The 17571-nt window shown below is 40.3% G+C and overlaps 1 protein-coding gene across 3 annotated transcripts in view; it reads left to right on the top strand.

Annotated features, from left to right (window-relative positions):
* Positions 1–14380, top strand: part of KLF3 (KLF transcription factor 3) — a 33879-nt gene extending 19499 nt beyond the window's left edge. For all 3 annotated transcript variants that reach the window (XM_080657493.1, XM_080657494.1, XM_080657495.1), the window contains 4 exons: positions 3794–4280; positions 4928–5078; positions 10118–10278; positions 12310–14380. In XM_080657493.1, coding sequence (XP_080513619.1) covers positions 3794–4280; positions 4928–5078; positions 10118–10278; positions 12310–12491 — 981 coding nt within the window. In that variant the 3' untranslated portion in view covers positions 12492–14380. The remainder of the gene's footprint in view (positions 1–3793; positions 4281–4927; positions 5079–10117; positions 10279–12309) is intronic.
* Positions 14381–17571: the final 3191 nt, after the last annotated feature.

The following is a 17571-nucleotide window of genomic DNA, read 5'->3' as shown; positions in this document are numbered from 1 at the left end:
AGTAGACCCAGTACCACCCCCAGATGGAAGGAGGGGGAGAATCCCTTGCGTGAGCCTTGTCTTCAGGCTGCTGGGCTCCAGCACAAGGAGCCTCCTTGGCTGAGCATATGGAAGGGGGAGGGGAGGGTGGCATTGGATGTCCTTCAGTGGCCAGAGGCGCTTTTCTACACTTGCCTCTGATTTGGATTAGGGGCCCGTGTGGCCACGCCTATTTGCATTGCTTAATTAGAAGACAGGAATGGTCTGGAACAGAAAGGAAGCAACTGTTTACCAGGGTCTGCACACCCGGAGCAAACCCTGCATCAGTCCTTCCACTCTGGGGAACCAGGTTGTTGCGAGCTGATTGCAGGAGCTGTGTGCTCCACCCCAGTCATTAGAAGGCTCTGATAAACATTGCTAGGAAATTTGCTAGTGAGACGGTTTGAGGAACCACATTTCTTCACCCTGTCGTGAGGCGGTCGGACCGGAAAGAGTGAATTGTGTACTTCGCTGTGTGCCCAAAGGTGTCTCCTTACTTTTAGCCCTGTGGCCTCACAAACACCACACGGCAGTCAGTGGAGGGCACAGGGGGCATTCGCTGGAGAGCAGACTCTTGGCAAAACTGCATCGTGTTTAGAATACTTGGCTTTGTGAATGGCTGTCTCTTTTCCTTTATGGCGTGAGAAACCTGGGAATATTATTAAATTTGCCCATCTCCTGGGTCCTAAATTCCGTAAACTCACCCACTGATAGAAAAATCCAGCAACGACAGCAATAAAAGTGTGTCCTCGTTTTGCTTCCTATTGAGCTGCCAATAACTTGGCATTAAAATCTAGGTCATAGGGAGCTCTTGGAAGAATAGGGCTGAAAATAAGGGAGAAGCTACATTTTGGTGAGTAGAGACAACTAATGCTGCCTCTCATTTCCTGAAGTTTTTGTTTCTAGTATCAGAGCTTTTGCACTTTAGAGAATTATATGTAAAGCTGATTAAATTTTAGAACCAGGGGAGATCCCCCCTGCCCCGTGTTTAATTACTTCCTTAAACCCTCATTTGTACATACATAGTTTGTAATTTTTTTTAAAATATAGTTTTATTGATTTTTTACAGAGAGGAATGGAGAGGGAGAGGGATAGAGAGTTAGAAACATCGATGAGAGAGAAACATTGATTCAGCTGCCTCCTACACACTCCCTACTGGGGATGTGCCCGCAACCAAGGTACATGCCCTTGACCGGAATCAAACCTGGGACCCTTCAGCCCGCAGGCCGACGCTCTATCCACTGAGCCAAACCGGTTAGGGCTGTAATTTTTTTGTTAGTGAGCCTTGTGCCTCTTTCAGTATTTCAATTTAAATATATTTAATGTTAATATTGCTGTATGTTTGGAGCCCTCACACCTTGTGGAGTGCCTGGGTCTAAAGAAAGTTAGAAATAGTCTTTTCTTCATTTGATTCTCTATACATAACTCAAAGCTGTTTTTAAAAACAATTTATATATTTTGGACTTCCTGATTTTATTTCCTTCGTGTCCTTGCTTTTAGGCAGATTTATTAATGCATATTCTTCCCTCCCCTCTTTAAGTTGTTTTTAAGTGACATACCAGATTTTAATACTAAGAGTTAGTATTTTCATTCTGTATCGCTATTATTGAGAGCCGTGCCGTTCAAAAGGTGGTCTGTGCCCCTTCTGCCACCTCCCAGTCATTGAGAATCTACAGTTTAACAAGACCCCCAGTGAATTTGTGAAGCCCTGGTTAGGAGGATCAAAGCCCGTTACCCTGCACTCCTTGTATGAGAAAAGAGAAGGGATCATAAGGCTGCAGGGTGTTGAAGCTCATACATAGGCTACCTCCTTGAATCCAATTTTGATTTTAGCCTCACAGCCTTCTAGGAGGAGCTTTGCCATATCCTGATGGCACCTATACTTCTAATATTTAGTTAGCAATATTTCTTGCACTCTTTTATAGAATTGCTTTTGTTAACATAATTTTTTAATAGGGAACATTATATCACTACTGTAAAAAGAAGTTTTTCCGTATGCATTTAAATAAACACCTATTTTAAAGCACTGTATGTTCACCGTGTACCGGGCTGCAGGCATCACTGTTCTAGACCATACAGATTCTGATGATATGGATAAAGAAAGGACAGAAGAACAAAGTACTTAATCTTAAAGATGAGAAACTGACATCAAAATCAGATGAACGTAAATACTGCCTAGGACCTTTGCCCTGATACTCAGTGCTCGTAGGCCTAGAGTAGAGGCCAGGCATCTGCATTTCAAAAACAGCACAAGTGATTCTGATGCATAGCCAGGTGGAGAGCCATCCAGCAAGACCCAGAGAGGAAAGGGTGTGATCTCTGTCATAAGCCCAGTCAACACCACTGCTACCCCACAATGACTTAAAACTCACAGTAGTGGCCACTGGAGGGTCTGGGGAGGCTCAGAAATGAATAGTGCATTCAGTCATTTAATTACAAGTCTCCACTGGTGGGTTTTCTCAGCTGTGTCATGAGCTAGTATTGCCTCAGAATCATAACCACAGGATTTAAGAGCTAGAAGACTGATACACCAAGGTGGTGGGTTCAATCCCCAGTCAGGGCACATACAAGACTCAATCAATGAATGCATAAGTGAACAACAAAAATAACTCTCTCCCCCGCCTTCCTCTCTTCCTCTCTCTAAAACTCAGTAAATAAATAAATAAATAAATAAATAAATAAATAAATAAAATGTTTTTAAAAGAGAGGCACAGTACATTGCTTATCACTTTCACTGTAAAACATTCAAATACGCGTTATTTTCTGCAGGACTATACATGTGGTTATTAAAAATTTCCCTAAAATGTGCATGTTTAGAAAATGGCTGGTGTTTAATTTTTTAAAGCATTCTACAACAAAGATTCATTTTTAAATTATAGCTAAGGAATGGAGCAATTTTAGTGAACTCCATGGCCAAGAACATGAACCAGAATATGCAATTATTGTGATTTATTTATATTTAAAGCTGGTAGATGAGTTAGGTTATCCTGATATTAGAAGAGAGAAGGGTATTTGAAGGTAAAGTAGGCCAATTGTAGAACAGATCTTAGATTTGGGGGGAAAACAAGCCATTTTGTCTCTCTTTTTCAATATCTTCTTAGCTTAGCTTTTGACAGTGGGGAGCAAGATGTAGAGAACACGGGGCCTCATTTCAAGCATCAGGTGGCCTGATTTGAGTCATATTAGCTGTTTCTTACAGTTCTGTGTTAGCCACAAGTATATAAATCGAGTCATCTTCTACACCTTCATTCAAACTGTGCACAAGACCATTGAACAAGTTGGGGCCAAGGACATAATTACCCTAGTGTGGGTGGCCTTCAGTGTATAGTAGGCGTGTAGGGTGACCGACCATCCTGGTTTGCCTGAGACTGAGGCATTTCCTAGGTTGTAGGACTTGAATACTAAAGCCAAGATAGTCCCGGGCAAATCAGGACTGTTGGATGTCCCAGGCATGGATTCGTCAGTGGCTCAAGCCCACATGCACCTCTATTTCTCCATGTTATAAAAAGTATATTATGAGAAATGTTCAGTGCCTTGCCGCTGGGGTACACACTAAAGCCAGAGAGGGCATTTCCTGCCAGTTAAGAAACTCCATCAGAAGAGCAACGAGGTTACTTGGCTTGGCTGGTTCTTGGTGAATCTCAACGCTGACTCCTAATGATAAAAGCCCATAAGGCTTCTCTTTTATAACCTGCTGCAGAATTTTGCATTTCATTTGTGTTTGAAGCAAATGTACTTATTTGGCTGTTCCCATGTTGTTTTTCCTTCCCAATAGTCATACCCATCTAATTACATGGAGCCCATGAAGTCCAGCAAGTATGGAGTCATCTACTCCACACCATTATCCGATAAGTTCTTTCAGACCCCGGAAGTCCTGTCACATGGGATGCAGATGGAGCCAGTGGACCTGACCGTGAACAAGCGGAGTTCGCCGCCCTCGGCTGGGAATTCCCCTTCCTCACTGAAGTTCCAGTCCTCGCACCGGAGAGCCTCGCCCGGGTTGAGCATGCCATCGTCCAGCCCGCCCATGAAAAAGTACTCACCCCCGCCCCCGGGAGTGCAGCCCTTCAGCATGCCGCTGTCCATGCCACCAGTGATGGCCGCTGCCCTGTCCAGGCACGGAATCCGGAGCCCGGGGATACTGCCGGTCATACAGCCCGTTGTGGTGCAGCCCGTCCCCTTCATGTACACCAGTCACCTCCAGCAGCCGCTCATGGTGTCCTTGTCCGAGGAGATGGAAAATTCAAACAGTAGCATGCAAGGTAAATTTCAGAACCTCCAGTGTCTTCACTAGACAGCCTGGGGAGAGTGAAGGAAGCAGAGCCAAGCTCTTCAAAGGAAATATCCCACTTAGAGTCTGCCTAAGGCATTTCCTTTTGTGTGTGTTTTGCCTTAAAGTGTTGATACTGGAAGAGCTCCCAAGAACCAGGTTGTCTTTTTAAAGCTATGAAATGATTACTACTTTCACTATGTAATTGTCAACTTTGGGTTGGTAAGAATCTTGACTTTATATTTTGCTTCATGGAATGCCAATACGGTTCTAGGTGCAAAGAGGCATTTAATAAATACCTTTAGATCATGGTGATGACTTAGGGCTATTAAAAGCACCTTGTTTATTGATTGGTCATGGGCAGAAGACTGGGGTTAAAAGGAGATAATAAAAATCATAAGGAAGAATCATTTGGGGGCTGATGTCTTAAAAGTGTAGTTTCCTATGTACACTGCTTACTGGCAAAATAATCGGCCAGAGGAACAAGAATGCCCCTCAGATTCATTGCTGCTATAATTTGCCAAAGGCAGATAAATAGTCACACATCAGTGTTATAGATGGGACCTGTGGAATAAGCTTTTTTAAAAGCTGAAGTTGGTAAATTGTACACAGAGTGACTTTTCTATTTTTATTTTTTAGTACCTGTAATTGAATCATATGAGAAGCCTATATTACAGAAAAAAATTAAAATAGAACCTGGGATCGAACCACAGAGGACAGATTATTATCCTGAAGAAATGTCACCCCCTTTAATGAACTCAGTGTCCCCCCCGCAAGCATTGTTGCAAGAGTAAGTATATTTAGGTCTACCCGGCATTTGCGTAGCAGCATGCATCTCTGGACCTGGAATGGAAGCACAAGCTTCCAACGTGTGATGTGTGGATTGCCAGGAGCGCCCTGTAGCATGTGGCAGCCATGGGGCAAGATGAGGGGATCTCTCCAAAAAAATGCTCTGTAACACGGACAGCATTATGACAGTGACTTCAAGTTACCACTGAGTTGGTCACCCATGATTTTGCCACCTTACCACATATATTGTTTTTATCTTATTTTTTTTTCACTCTTCCAGACCGCACACATAGTTTTTCCAGAATCTTAATCCCACCGTGGATTGAATTTGGTGTTCTAAATATTCCACAAGGTTGGATCATGAAAACTCCATATGGACCCATGTCGTATTCCTACTTGTCACTTCTAATAGAGTCTCCTGTCTCCATGAGGAGGAATGTCTTGAATTAAAATCTTCAGGCCAACCACAAGCCCGAGAAAGACACTCCAAAACAAGTCCTGTAAACAAGTGGTGGCAACAGAAATTGACCATGTAGCTCAGAGAAGCCCAGCCATGATACGGCTTATTCTCTCGTCTTCTCAATCCTGCCTGCCCCTAGAGTGTTCAGTCTACTTTGGGACTGCCATGCAGGGAAAGTTCAGCAACCAAACACCTGAATGGTGGTTTGTTTTAGGTCTAACTCGCTGTAATATGACAGTGCCACACACGGGTTAAATAACATCACTAATGGGGTTGCCACTGTAGGTAACCTTGAAGTTTACCAGTGATGACACTGGAAGCTGTGTTTGAAGTAGTTCAGGAAGTGGTCTTTGGGTCTGACATCTTGGATCCCAGCTCTGCTCCCTACCATATGTATGACCTTGGGCTAATCATTTAATCTTTATGGAAGAAGAATATTTGAAAGCAATATGCTGTGCCCTGAATGCTGCTGAAGATAAAATACCTTTTCCTCTTTATTTTCATTATTGGTCATAATTAATTTTTTTTGCTATAATTGTGTTGTGTTATGGTGCTTTTAACATTGGATTTAGTGGCCACCTTCCTAGTACTGAGGCAACAATGGCCTCCCAAGTCACTTTTCTCCAACTTAAACACATGTTCCCCCCACCTGGCTACTTGATCTTCTCCACCCCTCTCTCTTAAACAGTTAATAATTCTGCAATAGAATATGAATTCTCTTGTTTTACTGGAATTCCAAATATTCTAATTGTATCCAGATTCAACCCAAGTAGATTCCCTTATAATAGCTCACGTATTAATTGCCCAGTGAACCAAATCACAGTCAATTTTTGTTGTTGTCAGATACTTGCTGATAAGTGGAGAATGAATTTTCTTACCCAGCCACATCAGTAGTAGAGTGTCTGATGGACTTGTACATTACTGCTTTTCAAAATTGCATAGCATCCCCTTCACCCCCAAAGGAAACTTTCCCAACTTTTATTCTCCCATAACAAGCATATGGGAGTCAGCAAATGGAGAACTGAAGAGCCAGACATTAGACAGCTCGCCTGTAATCACACTGTTCACAGCAAGAGGAGTCTAGGCTTGATCTCCTGCACCCAGATGAGGGCCCTTCCTGCCATTTTTAACCCATATCTAGCTGATTGCATCTGCTCAGGCACTCGAGTGGAAGGAAAAACAGAAAGACTAACCAAAATGGACACATCATGTAGGCTGCACTGCTTCTTTTATTTATGATGACGGTGTCTCTGGCAAGATAACTGGCAATATGACTTGCACTTGTAATTGTTCCTACACAGATGATGGAAAAGATGCTCTAAAGCCAATTGACCACATAAGGAGTGATATCCATTGGCTGAAAGGGGTTATTCCAAAACCCAGGTTATTATGAATTACAATGTGAAGCATTATGGAAGAAGAATATTTGAAAGCAATATGCTGTGCCCTGAATGCTGCTGAAGATAAAATACTTTTTCCTCCTCTTTCTTATTTTGAGTAATGTTCTTTTGATGATCTCAAGCTGGATGGCTTTTAATGATTAATGAGCAAGATGCTTAGTCTAATGCTGACCTAAGAATGCATTTTGCTTCTCAAAAAATTCAACAGATTAGCCACAACTGGGACATGTACTCTTCAAATAATTTTCTCACAGATGTGATTAAGTAATGTCTTGGAGTATGCCCAGTAGCAGCCCCAAGGAAACCAGCTAGCCAGGAAGGAATCATTTGAAACCAAGCGCCTAGTAGCATTGCGATGAGGCAGCCCCAATATTTGCCTTAAGGAAACTTTTCTTTAGAGGCAGACTTCAAAATACAGCTTTGGAATCCACTTGCTTGATCATGGAGCTACTGCTCTAGAATTATTTGTAAAGGCACTCAAGTGTATATCAAATTGCTGTTGCTGTATTTGCATGTGTGAAAATGTATAACAAACAGCTTGAGAATAAAAAATCAAACAGCTTAAGGATCAGGTTGTTCCATGTAGTTGTATATGTGAATGGTAGCAAACTTGAGAGGTCGGCTTAGCTCAAAACAATGACCAGGTCTCTGATATTTAATAGCTGTTCTAACTTCTTGGTTGTAATATTCCCAAACAGCCTCTTTTTAAATGAGCAGTGAGGAGACCAAGAAGGGGAGATCCCAAGATCCTGATCTCTAGCCTCAGCCTATACTAACATCTGGCTCTTTAGAGATGGGGCTGCTAACCATCCTCAGAATGATGGTGCCTTTCGAGGTAGATGTTAGCTGGTATAGAGCTTTCCTGATACGGCATGGAGACATAAAAAAAAAACACACTTCATGAAATTAAACAATGTAGGGCTACATTTACAAATAGATTTCAGAACCTTGAATTATGAACAGCTACCATTGAGTAGATTTACATCTGGAACAGATATTGTTCTCTTTTAAAAAAAAAAAAAATTATTTTAGAGAGAGGGGAAGGGAGAAGAGGAATAGAGAAACATCAATTGGTTGCCTTCTGTATGTGCCCCGATCAGGCACTGAACCCAAAACCCAGGTATGGGCCCTGACCTGGAATCAAACCGGCAACCTTTCCACGCACAGGACAACACTCAACCAACAGAGCCACTCCAGCTGGGCCACATACTGTTCTTAAATGCTTTGTGTACATTACTCACAACCATTTTCCGAGATCATATCATCCCCATTCCACAGAGCGGATATCAACACCTTGCCCCCAGGGTCCCAGGGGCTATCAGTTCCAGAGCTGGGACTGTCAGCTGGGAATTAAGCTAGAGCACATACCTTTATACACAAAACAAGCAACTGGAAAACGCATCCCTTAACTGCTGCACAGAATCTACTTGGCTGATTCACAACCCATAAAGTCTTATAATTGGGAGAGACTTCTAAAATCATCTAGAATTCTCTTTCAGTATCCCAGAGCATATGAGATACATGTAATCATTTTTTTTCCTCAGAATTTTATTTCCTGAAGTTCTCTTAGTGCAGATGAAACATTTTCAATCAGTGGAATTAAAGTTGAAAGTGAAAAACAAACTGATAACCTTTTCCTTTTTATTGAAGAATTTTAAATTGATAAAAACTATATCTGTTCATAAACTTCTCACTTCTCTATTTTCTCTGTTTGTATATTTATAAAATTTAAGTCTTGTCTTTTTTCCCCCCTCACTAGTTCATGTTCACTTTTCCATGTATTTAAACTTGGCCATTTGTTTTTCTGTATCGCCCCTCTAAGCATCAGGGTAGGAAGGTAAAGTGACAGTTTTCTTTGCTAATAATAAAAGTGAGAAAATGTGAGATCACTTAAACACGGCTTTGATTTTCTTCTAGTTGCTTCCTAGCATGCCTGAAAAAGTTACTGACAAAAGACATGTATTTAAATTTTAACCAAGATAAAAAAATCAAGTTTCATTTCAGGGATTCCCTTTGGATTTTTATAATTAAATTTTATTATCCTTTTTTATCTCATTAAGTTCCTTTTTTCCTTCTCACCAATCTTTTTTCTCCCTTTACACACTTGTATAAAACATTCATATGTTATGTGGAACATCTGAAGAACTTTAGATTCAAAGTTTTTAAAATACATATTTTTTATTGATTTCAGAGAGGAAGAGAGAGGGGGAGGGAGGTAGAAACATCAGTGATGAGAGAGAATTATTGATTGGCTGCCTTCTGCATGCCACACTGGGGCATGTGCCCTGACCAGGAATTGAAGCATGACCTCCTGGTTCATAGGTCGACGCTCAACCAATGAGCACCACCAGCCCGTAATTAGGTTCAAATTTGAAAGAAAAGTCTCTTGTTATAGTTGGAGGCCAACTATATAACTTTGTAATGTATCAGGTAATTAGTCATTAGGAAAGCAAATGAATGGATGGATTAGGAATTTTAATTAACATTAATCAGCAGAAGTCTGGGAAAACTACAGACCTTTCCCAGCTTTTCCCCATCTGCCTTTTCTCTCCAACTACCTTTCGGAAAAAGATGTTTAACGTGGTTTGATTTATGCAAATGCAGGATATGAGTCTGGGCACGAGTAATCAGGGAGGTAGGGAGAATGTCAGGAGTCCCTGAGAGGGCTGACATCCTACAGTGTAGTTGCCTGAGACTTAGGAATCTGACCTTTCCCTAAAGAACAATAAATGAAAGTAAGGATGGCCTGTGAATAGTACAAGAGTGTCCAGCATTACCTAGTGCCACAAAATTCTATAAATAGGCAAATTTTTAATTGAGGCAAAGAGACTTCTAGCACTTTGCACCTCCCTGCAGCGTAGCACCTAACTCTTCTTACTGTCATTACTTATCTACATGTCTGTCTCCCCCTAGAGTGTGAGCTCCTCGAGGGCAGGAACCCTGTTTTTATTCATCTTTGTGTCCCGGTGCCAAGCACAGTGCCTGGCTTATGGTAGGTGCTCACTCAATGTTTGTTGAATGAATATAGCAGTGCTTCTTGGGTTCATCAGCTAATTTCTTTTTGTTTATTTTGTTGGGTTTTTTGTTTGTTTTTGCCCAGTGTTGTTAATGCTTTTGATAGACTAAAGAAAAGGAAGAGCCTTCCACTCAACATTTTGCGTTTAACGTTGACTTTCACAGGAATCACCCTTCAGTCATAGTACAGCCGGGGAAGAGACCTTTACCTGTGGAATCTCCAGACACCCAAAGGAAGCGAAGGATACACAGATGTGATTATGACGGATGCAACAAAGTGTACACTAAAAGCTCTCACTTGAAAGCACACAGAAGAACACATACAGGTATCAGAAATATAAGACTCACTTTCTTAATTAGACTAAAATGTTAAGTCAAATGTTCTGACTTTCAGAGGTTATTATAATGAATTTTTTTTCAGGCATCTGAAAGTTACCATAGTCATTTACAGATGTCTCTGTCATGATACATGAAGTTTTTTTGTAGTGGTTTACTTTTATAAGTATAATAGACTCAAGGTTATCACTGTAGGAAGGTCAATCACTTGTGCACTCTGCAATGAAAGAGAGAAAGTGCTGGATCCACCAGTGGAACAGAGGGGAGAGTACTCTTAACCATGGACCTACTTCACCAGGGTGTGGTCTTCCTATGGGCTCTTCTGTGGCAAATGTACATCAAGTTTACAATAGTGAAAATCAGCTCTTTACACAGAACAAATAAATGCAGCCGTTTATGGAAGCTGAATTTGGGTAAATCCTCGCTTCTAAAACCGAGGGAACTTCTATGTGATTGCCTGCCATATTTGTTCTAGAATATTTTCCATCTTGCCCAGTCTCGAATATAGAGTGTGCAGCCAGATCTTATGAAAATTGTTGTATAGGTGAAGAAAATGTAAAATTATTCCATGGGCTCTTCAACATTTTGTAGCAAAGTATCTTAAGGAAATTGTATAAAAATGTTATAAACAATTGGATTAATTGTAGTGCGTATTGGTGATTAATGTTTACTGTAGGTCACATCTGACCCAACCTCAGACTCTTCAGTATGAAATTCTAGTGTGATAGGGATTTGCCTCTGTATACATTGTTCTTAACTCAGAATGTAGTGTGTTTTTTTTATTCTATGAGTCATTCTTATGAGAAATATTTAAACAGAAGACTCTGGGATTTGGAAAAGGGCAGGAAAGTGTCTGGCACAGTGGAAGTGAGTTTTTCATTGAATTCTGGGGGGAGGAAGCCAGGAAAAATCGGCCTACCTACAGTTTGCATTTAGAGGAACACCCAATCACCCAAACCTATGTCAGATAGATTCATAAAAGCATCTCCAGGACATTAATGGGACAACCCAGAGGTGGATGCTACCAAATTCCAGCCTAATATTAAAAAGACCAAATTGAATATTGTGTAACAATTCAGATGTAGGCAAAATACCTCTTAGCATTTATATTCTGTGCTGCAAAGCAGAGAATACAAATTCTGAATATCTCACTGAAATGCCAAGGAATGGCAGTATATAAGGTTTCTAGAGAACAAGGGATGGAAATTAGTCAGTGATGCCCATTACCTATTTTTTACTCATTTAAACATGGAAGATAGCCATTAACAGCCTTTTTATTTCTGAGGGTCTTCCTAATGGCTCTCTTTAGGATGTTCCCACAAGGGTCTTCTGTCCTCACCATTACCCCACAGGAGGGGGTTGGAGAAGCCTGGCTGTAACAGGGTGGGGAGGCATTATTATAGTGTTAGTACTTTTGAATTAAAGCATTATACTTAGGCATAGTTATCCATTAAACAAAAGATAAGATGTTGAAATCCCCAACAGATATTTCGGTTGATAGACTTCATATTTTTTGAAGAGAATGAATTAATGTTTTCTTGCTTGTCCTGTAGTGGTTTATAAGATACTAGAGGCCCGATGCATGGATTCTTGCACCAGTTGGGTCCCTTGGCCTGGCCTGCAGGGATCGGGCTGAAACCAGCTCTCCAACATCCCCCGAGGGGTCCTGGATTGTGAGAGGGCAGTTCTCGGGTGACGCACCCTGGAATCGGGCTCCCTCCTCTCTGGTTCTGGGCACGTCACCCGAGAAATGCAGCTGCCAAGTCATTGCAGCTCAGCAGCTCCTGCATTAATCGTCTGCCCCCTGGTGGTCAATGCGCATCATAGCTACCAGTCAGACAGTCGGACAGTTGCTTAGGCTTTTATATATATAGATTGTTATTGAAGGACAAATGGATAGACATACTTTGGAAATAATAAATGTCAAGAGCTTTAGCTCATTTTAATTTTACTGCCTTTACTAATTAATAGCCTTTTTCTATCAGAAAAAAAAAAATGCTCTTTTCACTTTCTTTTTGTAGGAGAAAAACCCTACAAATGTACATGGGAAGGATGCACATGGAAATTTGCTCGGTCTGATGAACTAACAAGACATTTCCGAAAACATACTGGAATCAAACCTTTCCAGTGTCCGGACTGTGACCGCAGCTTCTCCCGTTCTGACCACCTTGCCCTACATAGGAAACGCCACATGCTAGTTTGAATGTCTCCGTCTCCGCCTCGGCACACGGCTCCCCACTCGCCCAGCTCTCTCTGTCCTCCCTCCCATTGTCTAACTCATTTTTTACATGTACATTTTAATTTTGATTCAGCTGGTCTGAATCTCTGAATTTATATCAGTCAAACTTCCATATGGTCAGTAGTAAATATTCTCTAATCCTCCCTCCTTACCACGGGTCAGACCTAAAGAATGTGAACACTTTTTTTTTTCCGGGGATGCTAAGCAAACCCTTCTTACAGATAAGTTTAATGTAATGAGAACAAGGGAACATGTAAACTAACAGAACCAGTTGTCAGTTTGTCCATGTATTCCTCAAAAGAATGTCAAAGTAAATGTATTAGAAATACAGTATCCAGCCTGCTAGTCCTTGCCAGAGACATTCATACCTCTGAGCCCTGTGATCGCATTTTGTGCTGCACAGAGAAAAGACGGGTGGACCCCTTCACAGGTCAGCTAGAAGGGCAGCAAGATTCCAGGCGAGTACAGTCAGCTCCTCCATTATCCTTCACCAATCTTGCTTGTCAACTTGGATTTATCACTTCATCGACATTAAGTCCTTTACCCTCCTTCGTGCCTGCAGCTAATAAGGAGGACTTTGCCACCAGTGGAAGATAAGCTAGAGTTGTTGACGTAGGGAGGGGATCTCTGTCAGTTCAAGGGATGGATGCTGTATTTGCATCGCATGGAGTTGGAGCAAAGGGGCATTGAGCAAGGGGGCAAAGGAGGAAGCCAGCCAGGGGTTTTCAGTGTGATTTCATCATTTGGTTAGCTGTGCAGTGCGTTCCTAGAACTTCGGTTTCTGCATATTCAGCTGTGCAGAACCGTCCAGCAAAGCCAAATACTGATGGGGTTACCCATGCACCGATCTCCAGTCCTATAATGTCCTTAATATAGATCATCAAGCATTGAGAGTAGGGATGCCACAAAAATACTTGCCCCATAATGGTGAAGAATCTTTTGGATAGGGGTCTGAATGGCTTCTTTACCCAACCTACTGAGAGCCTTTCTGCAAATAGGGAAACGTTGAGAGGTAATTATATCCCCAAATCAAATTACTCATAGCTTTCGTACAGAAAGTATGTGAGTAACAAGGTGCCAAATTGGCTGTCATTGGTGTTCATGACACATATCACAGGTAAGCATCTGCTAAGTAGATTCATTAAGACCTGAGTGACGCTATTTGTAAATAGTTGTGAAGCACACAGACCTTTATTGGGGGGACAGATTCCTAAAAAAAATAGAAAATCACAGTTCAGGGATTCATCTACGTAGCTCAATTCCCAAAGTTTACTGTTGGAGCTGGCACTCTCACTATCAAGTATCCTGTCAGAAGAACAAACTGAAAATGACTCGTGTTCATGTTCAAGACAAATAGCACCATTATTTGGGGGACATTTCTCAAAAGTAGGCTTTTGAGCATCATAGTCTAAATGCCAATAAAAATAATTCATGTGTAGAAATGCCTTGGTTCTGAATTGGAAGGAAGTGGCAACGGTGGTCAAAAGTGGGCACGTGACCAAATGCCCCTTCATAAAGAATGGAGAAGAGAAGAATGGAATCCTGAAGATTCGTCCAAGCCACAACTCAGGATCCAACACAACTTTAACTGGGAGGAATACACTGTTTTCAAAGCATCAGTGAAGAAGTGATTCTGGAGGCCTGCGAATTGTGTGGGGAGCTTACTTTGGCGCTATGTTAATGAAAGTAGTTGTAAGGACTGCACACCTAGAGGTCCCACTCAACAGCTCTCTGAACCAACTAAAAGGAAATGTACAGAAATGCAAAATAACTTGTTATCTGGCACTTGGTTTTTACTTTTTTTTTTAAGCACTGCAAAATTCGTTTAGAATATTAAAACATCCTAATTGGGCTTTTTCTTTGTTGTTGTGTGTTTGGTTGCAACTAAGATATGAATTGAGGGATAAAAAAAAAATAGCTCTTGGGAAAGTAGGCATTGTCTCTATTGTAAATATTCAGTCACATTCATGCCAAAGTGTTTATTTCTTGAAATGGTTCTTCCACAGCACACCGAAGAATTAAGTTTGAATGCAAGGGACTTTTTTTGTTTTGACGGAGAAAACCAGTTTATGTATATTCTAACCACAGAAGGTGGGAAGGGGATGAGAAAGGGTAGAGTTGATCTTTCTATAATGAGCTTTGAGTCTGAGTCCAATTAATAGAAAGCTTCATGGGTTCTAATGAAATGTAATGTTTGCTATGGCATATCAAAATTCTGTTCAAAAGTACAAGCAAAACCCTGCAGAGACTATTACATTATACTTAGCTTGCTTAGATTATGTTAACAGTTCATTAACAAAGTTCCATTTTTACTGAAAGAACCATCCAGAGAAGCCATCATTCTCTGTTCCCTTGCTGGTCTACATACTTTACCAATTGGCTCTACAAATTTTCCTTTTATATATATATTTGTATCTTACTATCATAGTTGAGAAATTTAGTCTCTTAGTCATTTTTAGCTGTTATTGTGGGAGACCTCAAATAAGATGCCCTTGAGTGTGTGGTTTTAATGATGTGCCATGTTAATATCAAGGGTGATTTTAATTGCAATATTCAAGTTGATGAGAATGATTTGTAAGCATGGAGCTAGTGTATAAATTGTTATAGAATTTATTCAGTTATTATCCAAGTGTCAGAAAAATTAAATCTGAATCCATCATATATTAGAGTCTTAAAATGTGAATCGGCATCGTAAATGGGCATTAAACATTCTGAAGCGCCTTGTTTGGTGAATGTTAGCAGCATAGCTTTGTTCAGCTAAGGAAATGCTAAACATGCAGAAGCTTCGAGAGCCTTGGAACAGATTTACAGGGAACTACATATGTACATGTATATTTCATTATTAAACACCCACCTGCACTATCAGTGTTGCACTAATGTGGAATTTGAAAGACTATATTGCTGATACTGTATATCTGCACATCATTCCTGGTTAGATTGTTTTAAAGACAATCTCAAAGATCTAAAGTTTTAAAATAAATCCATTGGTTTGAAAATATTGTCATCTTGAAGGAATCGCTGTCATACATGAAGTTGCTCAGAGCAGTATTTATTCTCTTCTTGGTCAAGGTTAACAATTTCTAAATGATTGCAAATCCACTTATGAAATAATACATTTACAAAGCCATTTTCCATGCATTAAACGAGGGCTACAATATTATGTTTTACAAATACTAGCACTTTTTTTTTTTTTTTTTGCTGATATGTACTTAGTGATAGAGGGTCAAAATAATCTTTCTGCTTAGCATCTCTTAAACCATACCTGCAAGTATAGCAGGATTATTACATTTACAGTACTTTAATACTTGTATAAACTATGCAGAAATTTTTAATAAAGTGTAATATATTTTATAAGCTAATAAGACTGAATGGGTAAAGGTTTTTAGCATGCATTAGTATACTTGCAAATACTGAAACATTTTGGTAACCTTTCTTACTAAAGATGTGAATGTTTAATGTACCTTCTCTGTTTCTACTCTGTAGTCCAATGGGAATTCAGTAATGACATTTTGTCATGTCAAACTGTGAACATAAATTTGTACTGTACAGTCCTCATATACTATATACAGTATGCAATATATGTATTATATACTTGTTAATAAAACCATCAGAATATTAAGTGTGATCATGTGATTACTATAGATGCAATGATCACAAGGAACAAAACTTAGCAATGTAACGTGAGAGACCCTGATCAGAAATTTCCAAGCAAATCACTCTGATAGGCAATTATTGTTGATGGGGGCAAAGAAAAACTGATCTAACTGGAAGATGCACTAAAAAAAAAAATTACCTCAGCCCTAAAGCATTATCCCTGGTTTTCTGATTATGGCCAACAGGAAATCTAAGCACAAACCATAAACCTGCAGACAACCCGGCATAAATCTACAAACTCATCTAATGCATTCTTAGAATGGTCAGTTATTTATGACCCCTACCGGCTTCCAAAAAAATGTCAGTGCCTTGTATTAAGAGGCATGTGTTAAATACTTTGCTTTTTAACTGAGATAAAAGATAAAGGATTCATAACTTGGTGAGGCAGGCAGGAGACAGTAAGTGCATTAAAGGGACTAATTCTGGATAAACATTGTTAGTAAGCCATGTCCGTGGACACTGCTGTGTCTGCAGCATCACAGGAACAATTCGTTTCTAATGAGGATTTAGAGTTATTTTGTTAAAAGTAAAATGTAATTACCTTCCCTGTACTCCCCCACACACCCCCTAACACAACTGTAACAGATATTATTGGCTTGTTCTATCTCAAGCAGCTTCCTCCAGCCCAAAGTTCGTCTTAGTAAAACACAAGATAATGTCTGCCTGGCACTTATCACGTGACTCACCGTCACAGGCTGGGGCTTGGAAGGAGGTTGGGAGAAGGGTGAACTCAGCCTTTTCCAGGAAACTGCTTTTATACTGAGATACATGACTACAAGCTCAAAAAGGTGTTGTATGTAACATGTTCTAATGGAATATTGGCTTGGATTAGTCTATTGGCTGTAATGCTTACATTGTACTTCCCATATGGAGAGATGACCCTTGCAGAGTTCAAAATGAGACCAATTTAGGAGATTGTATGTTAAAGCTGGATTCTGTCCAGATGAGTGTTGAGGATGTGACAAGTATAGATTTTATGAGAAACTATTGAGGAGTGGTTGAACAAAGTAAAGATGTTCAGTGCATGCATACACACACACACACACACACACACACACATTCATAATCATTGCCCAATATTTTAAATGCTGTTGGATTTAAGAAGAAGGGATTGGGAACCTTGCTGGGGCAAGCTATCAATTCTAGTGTGCATTAAAGAAAGGAAGTGGCTCTGTTCAGATGGTAGTAAAAATATATAGATGTATAAGTTAAGCTATTCAAGACTAGAGTGGTGTGTGTGTGTGTGCGCGCGCACAAAACTTCGCAATGAACTGCCCTTCAAGGATACATTCATTTTGATGTGTAAATTGAACTTGTTACCATTTCCTATTATCTGAGGTGGCCACAGTCATGATGGCTAGTAATGGTGCAGTATATATGCAGAGTTCTA

Source organism: Plecotus auritus (assembly GCF_963455305.1).
Source record: "Plecotus auritus genome assembly, chromosome: 1".
NCBI lineage: Eukaryota > Metazoa > Chordata > Mammalia > Chiroptera > Vespertilionidae > Plecotus > Plecotus auritus.
Note: the sequence above shows the minus strand (reverse complement) of the source record. Positions and strands in the feature narration are given on the sequence as shown.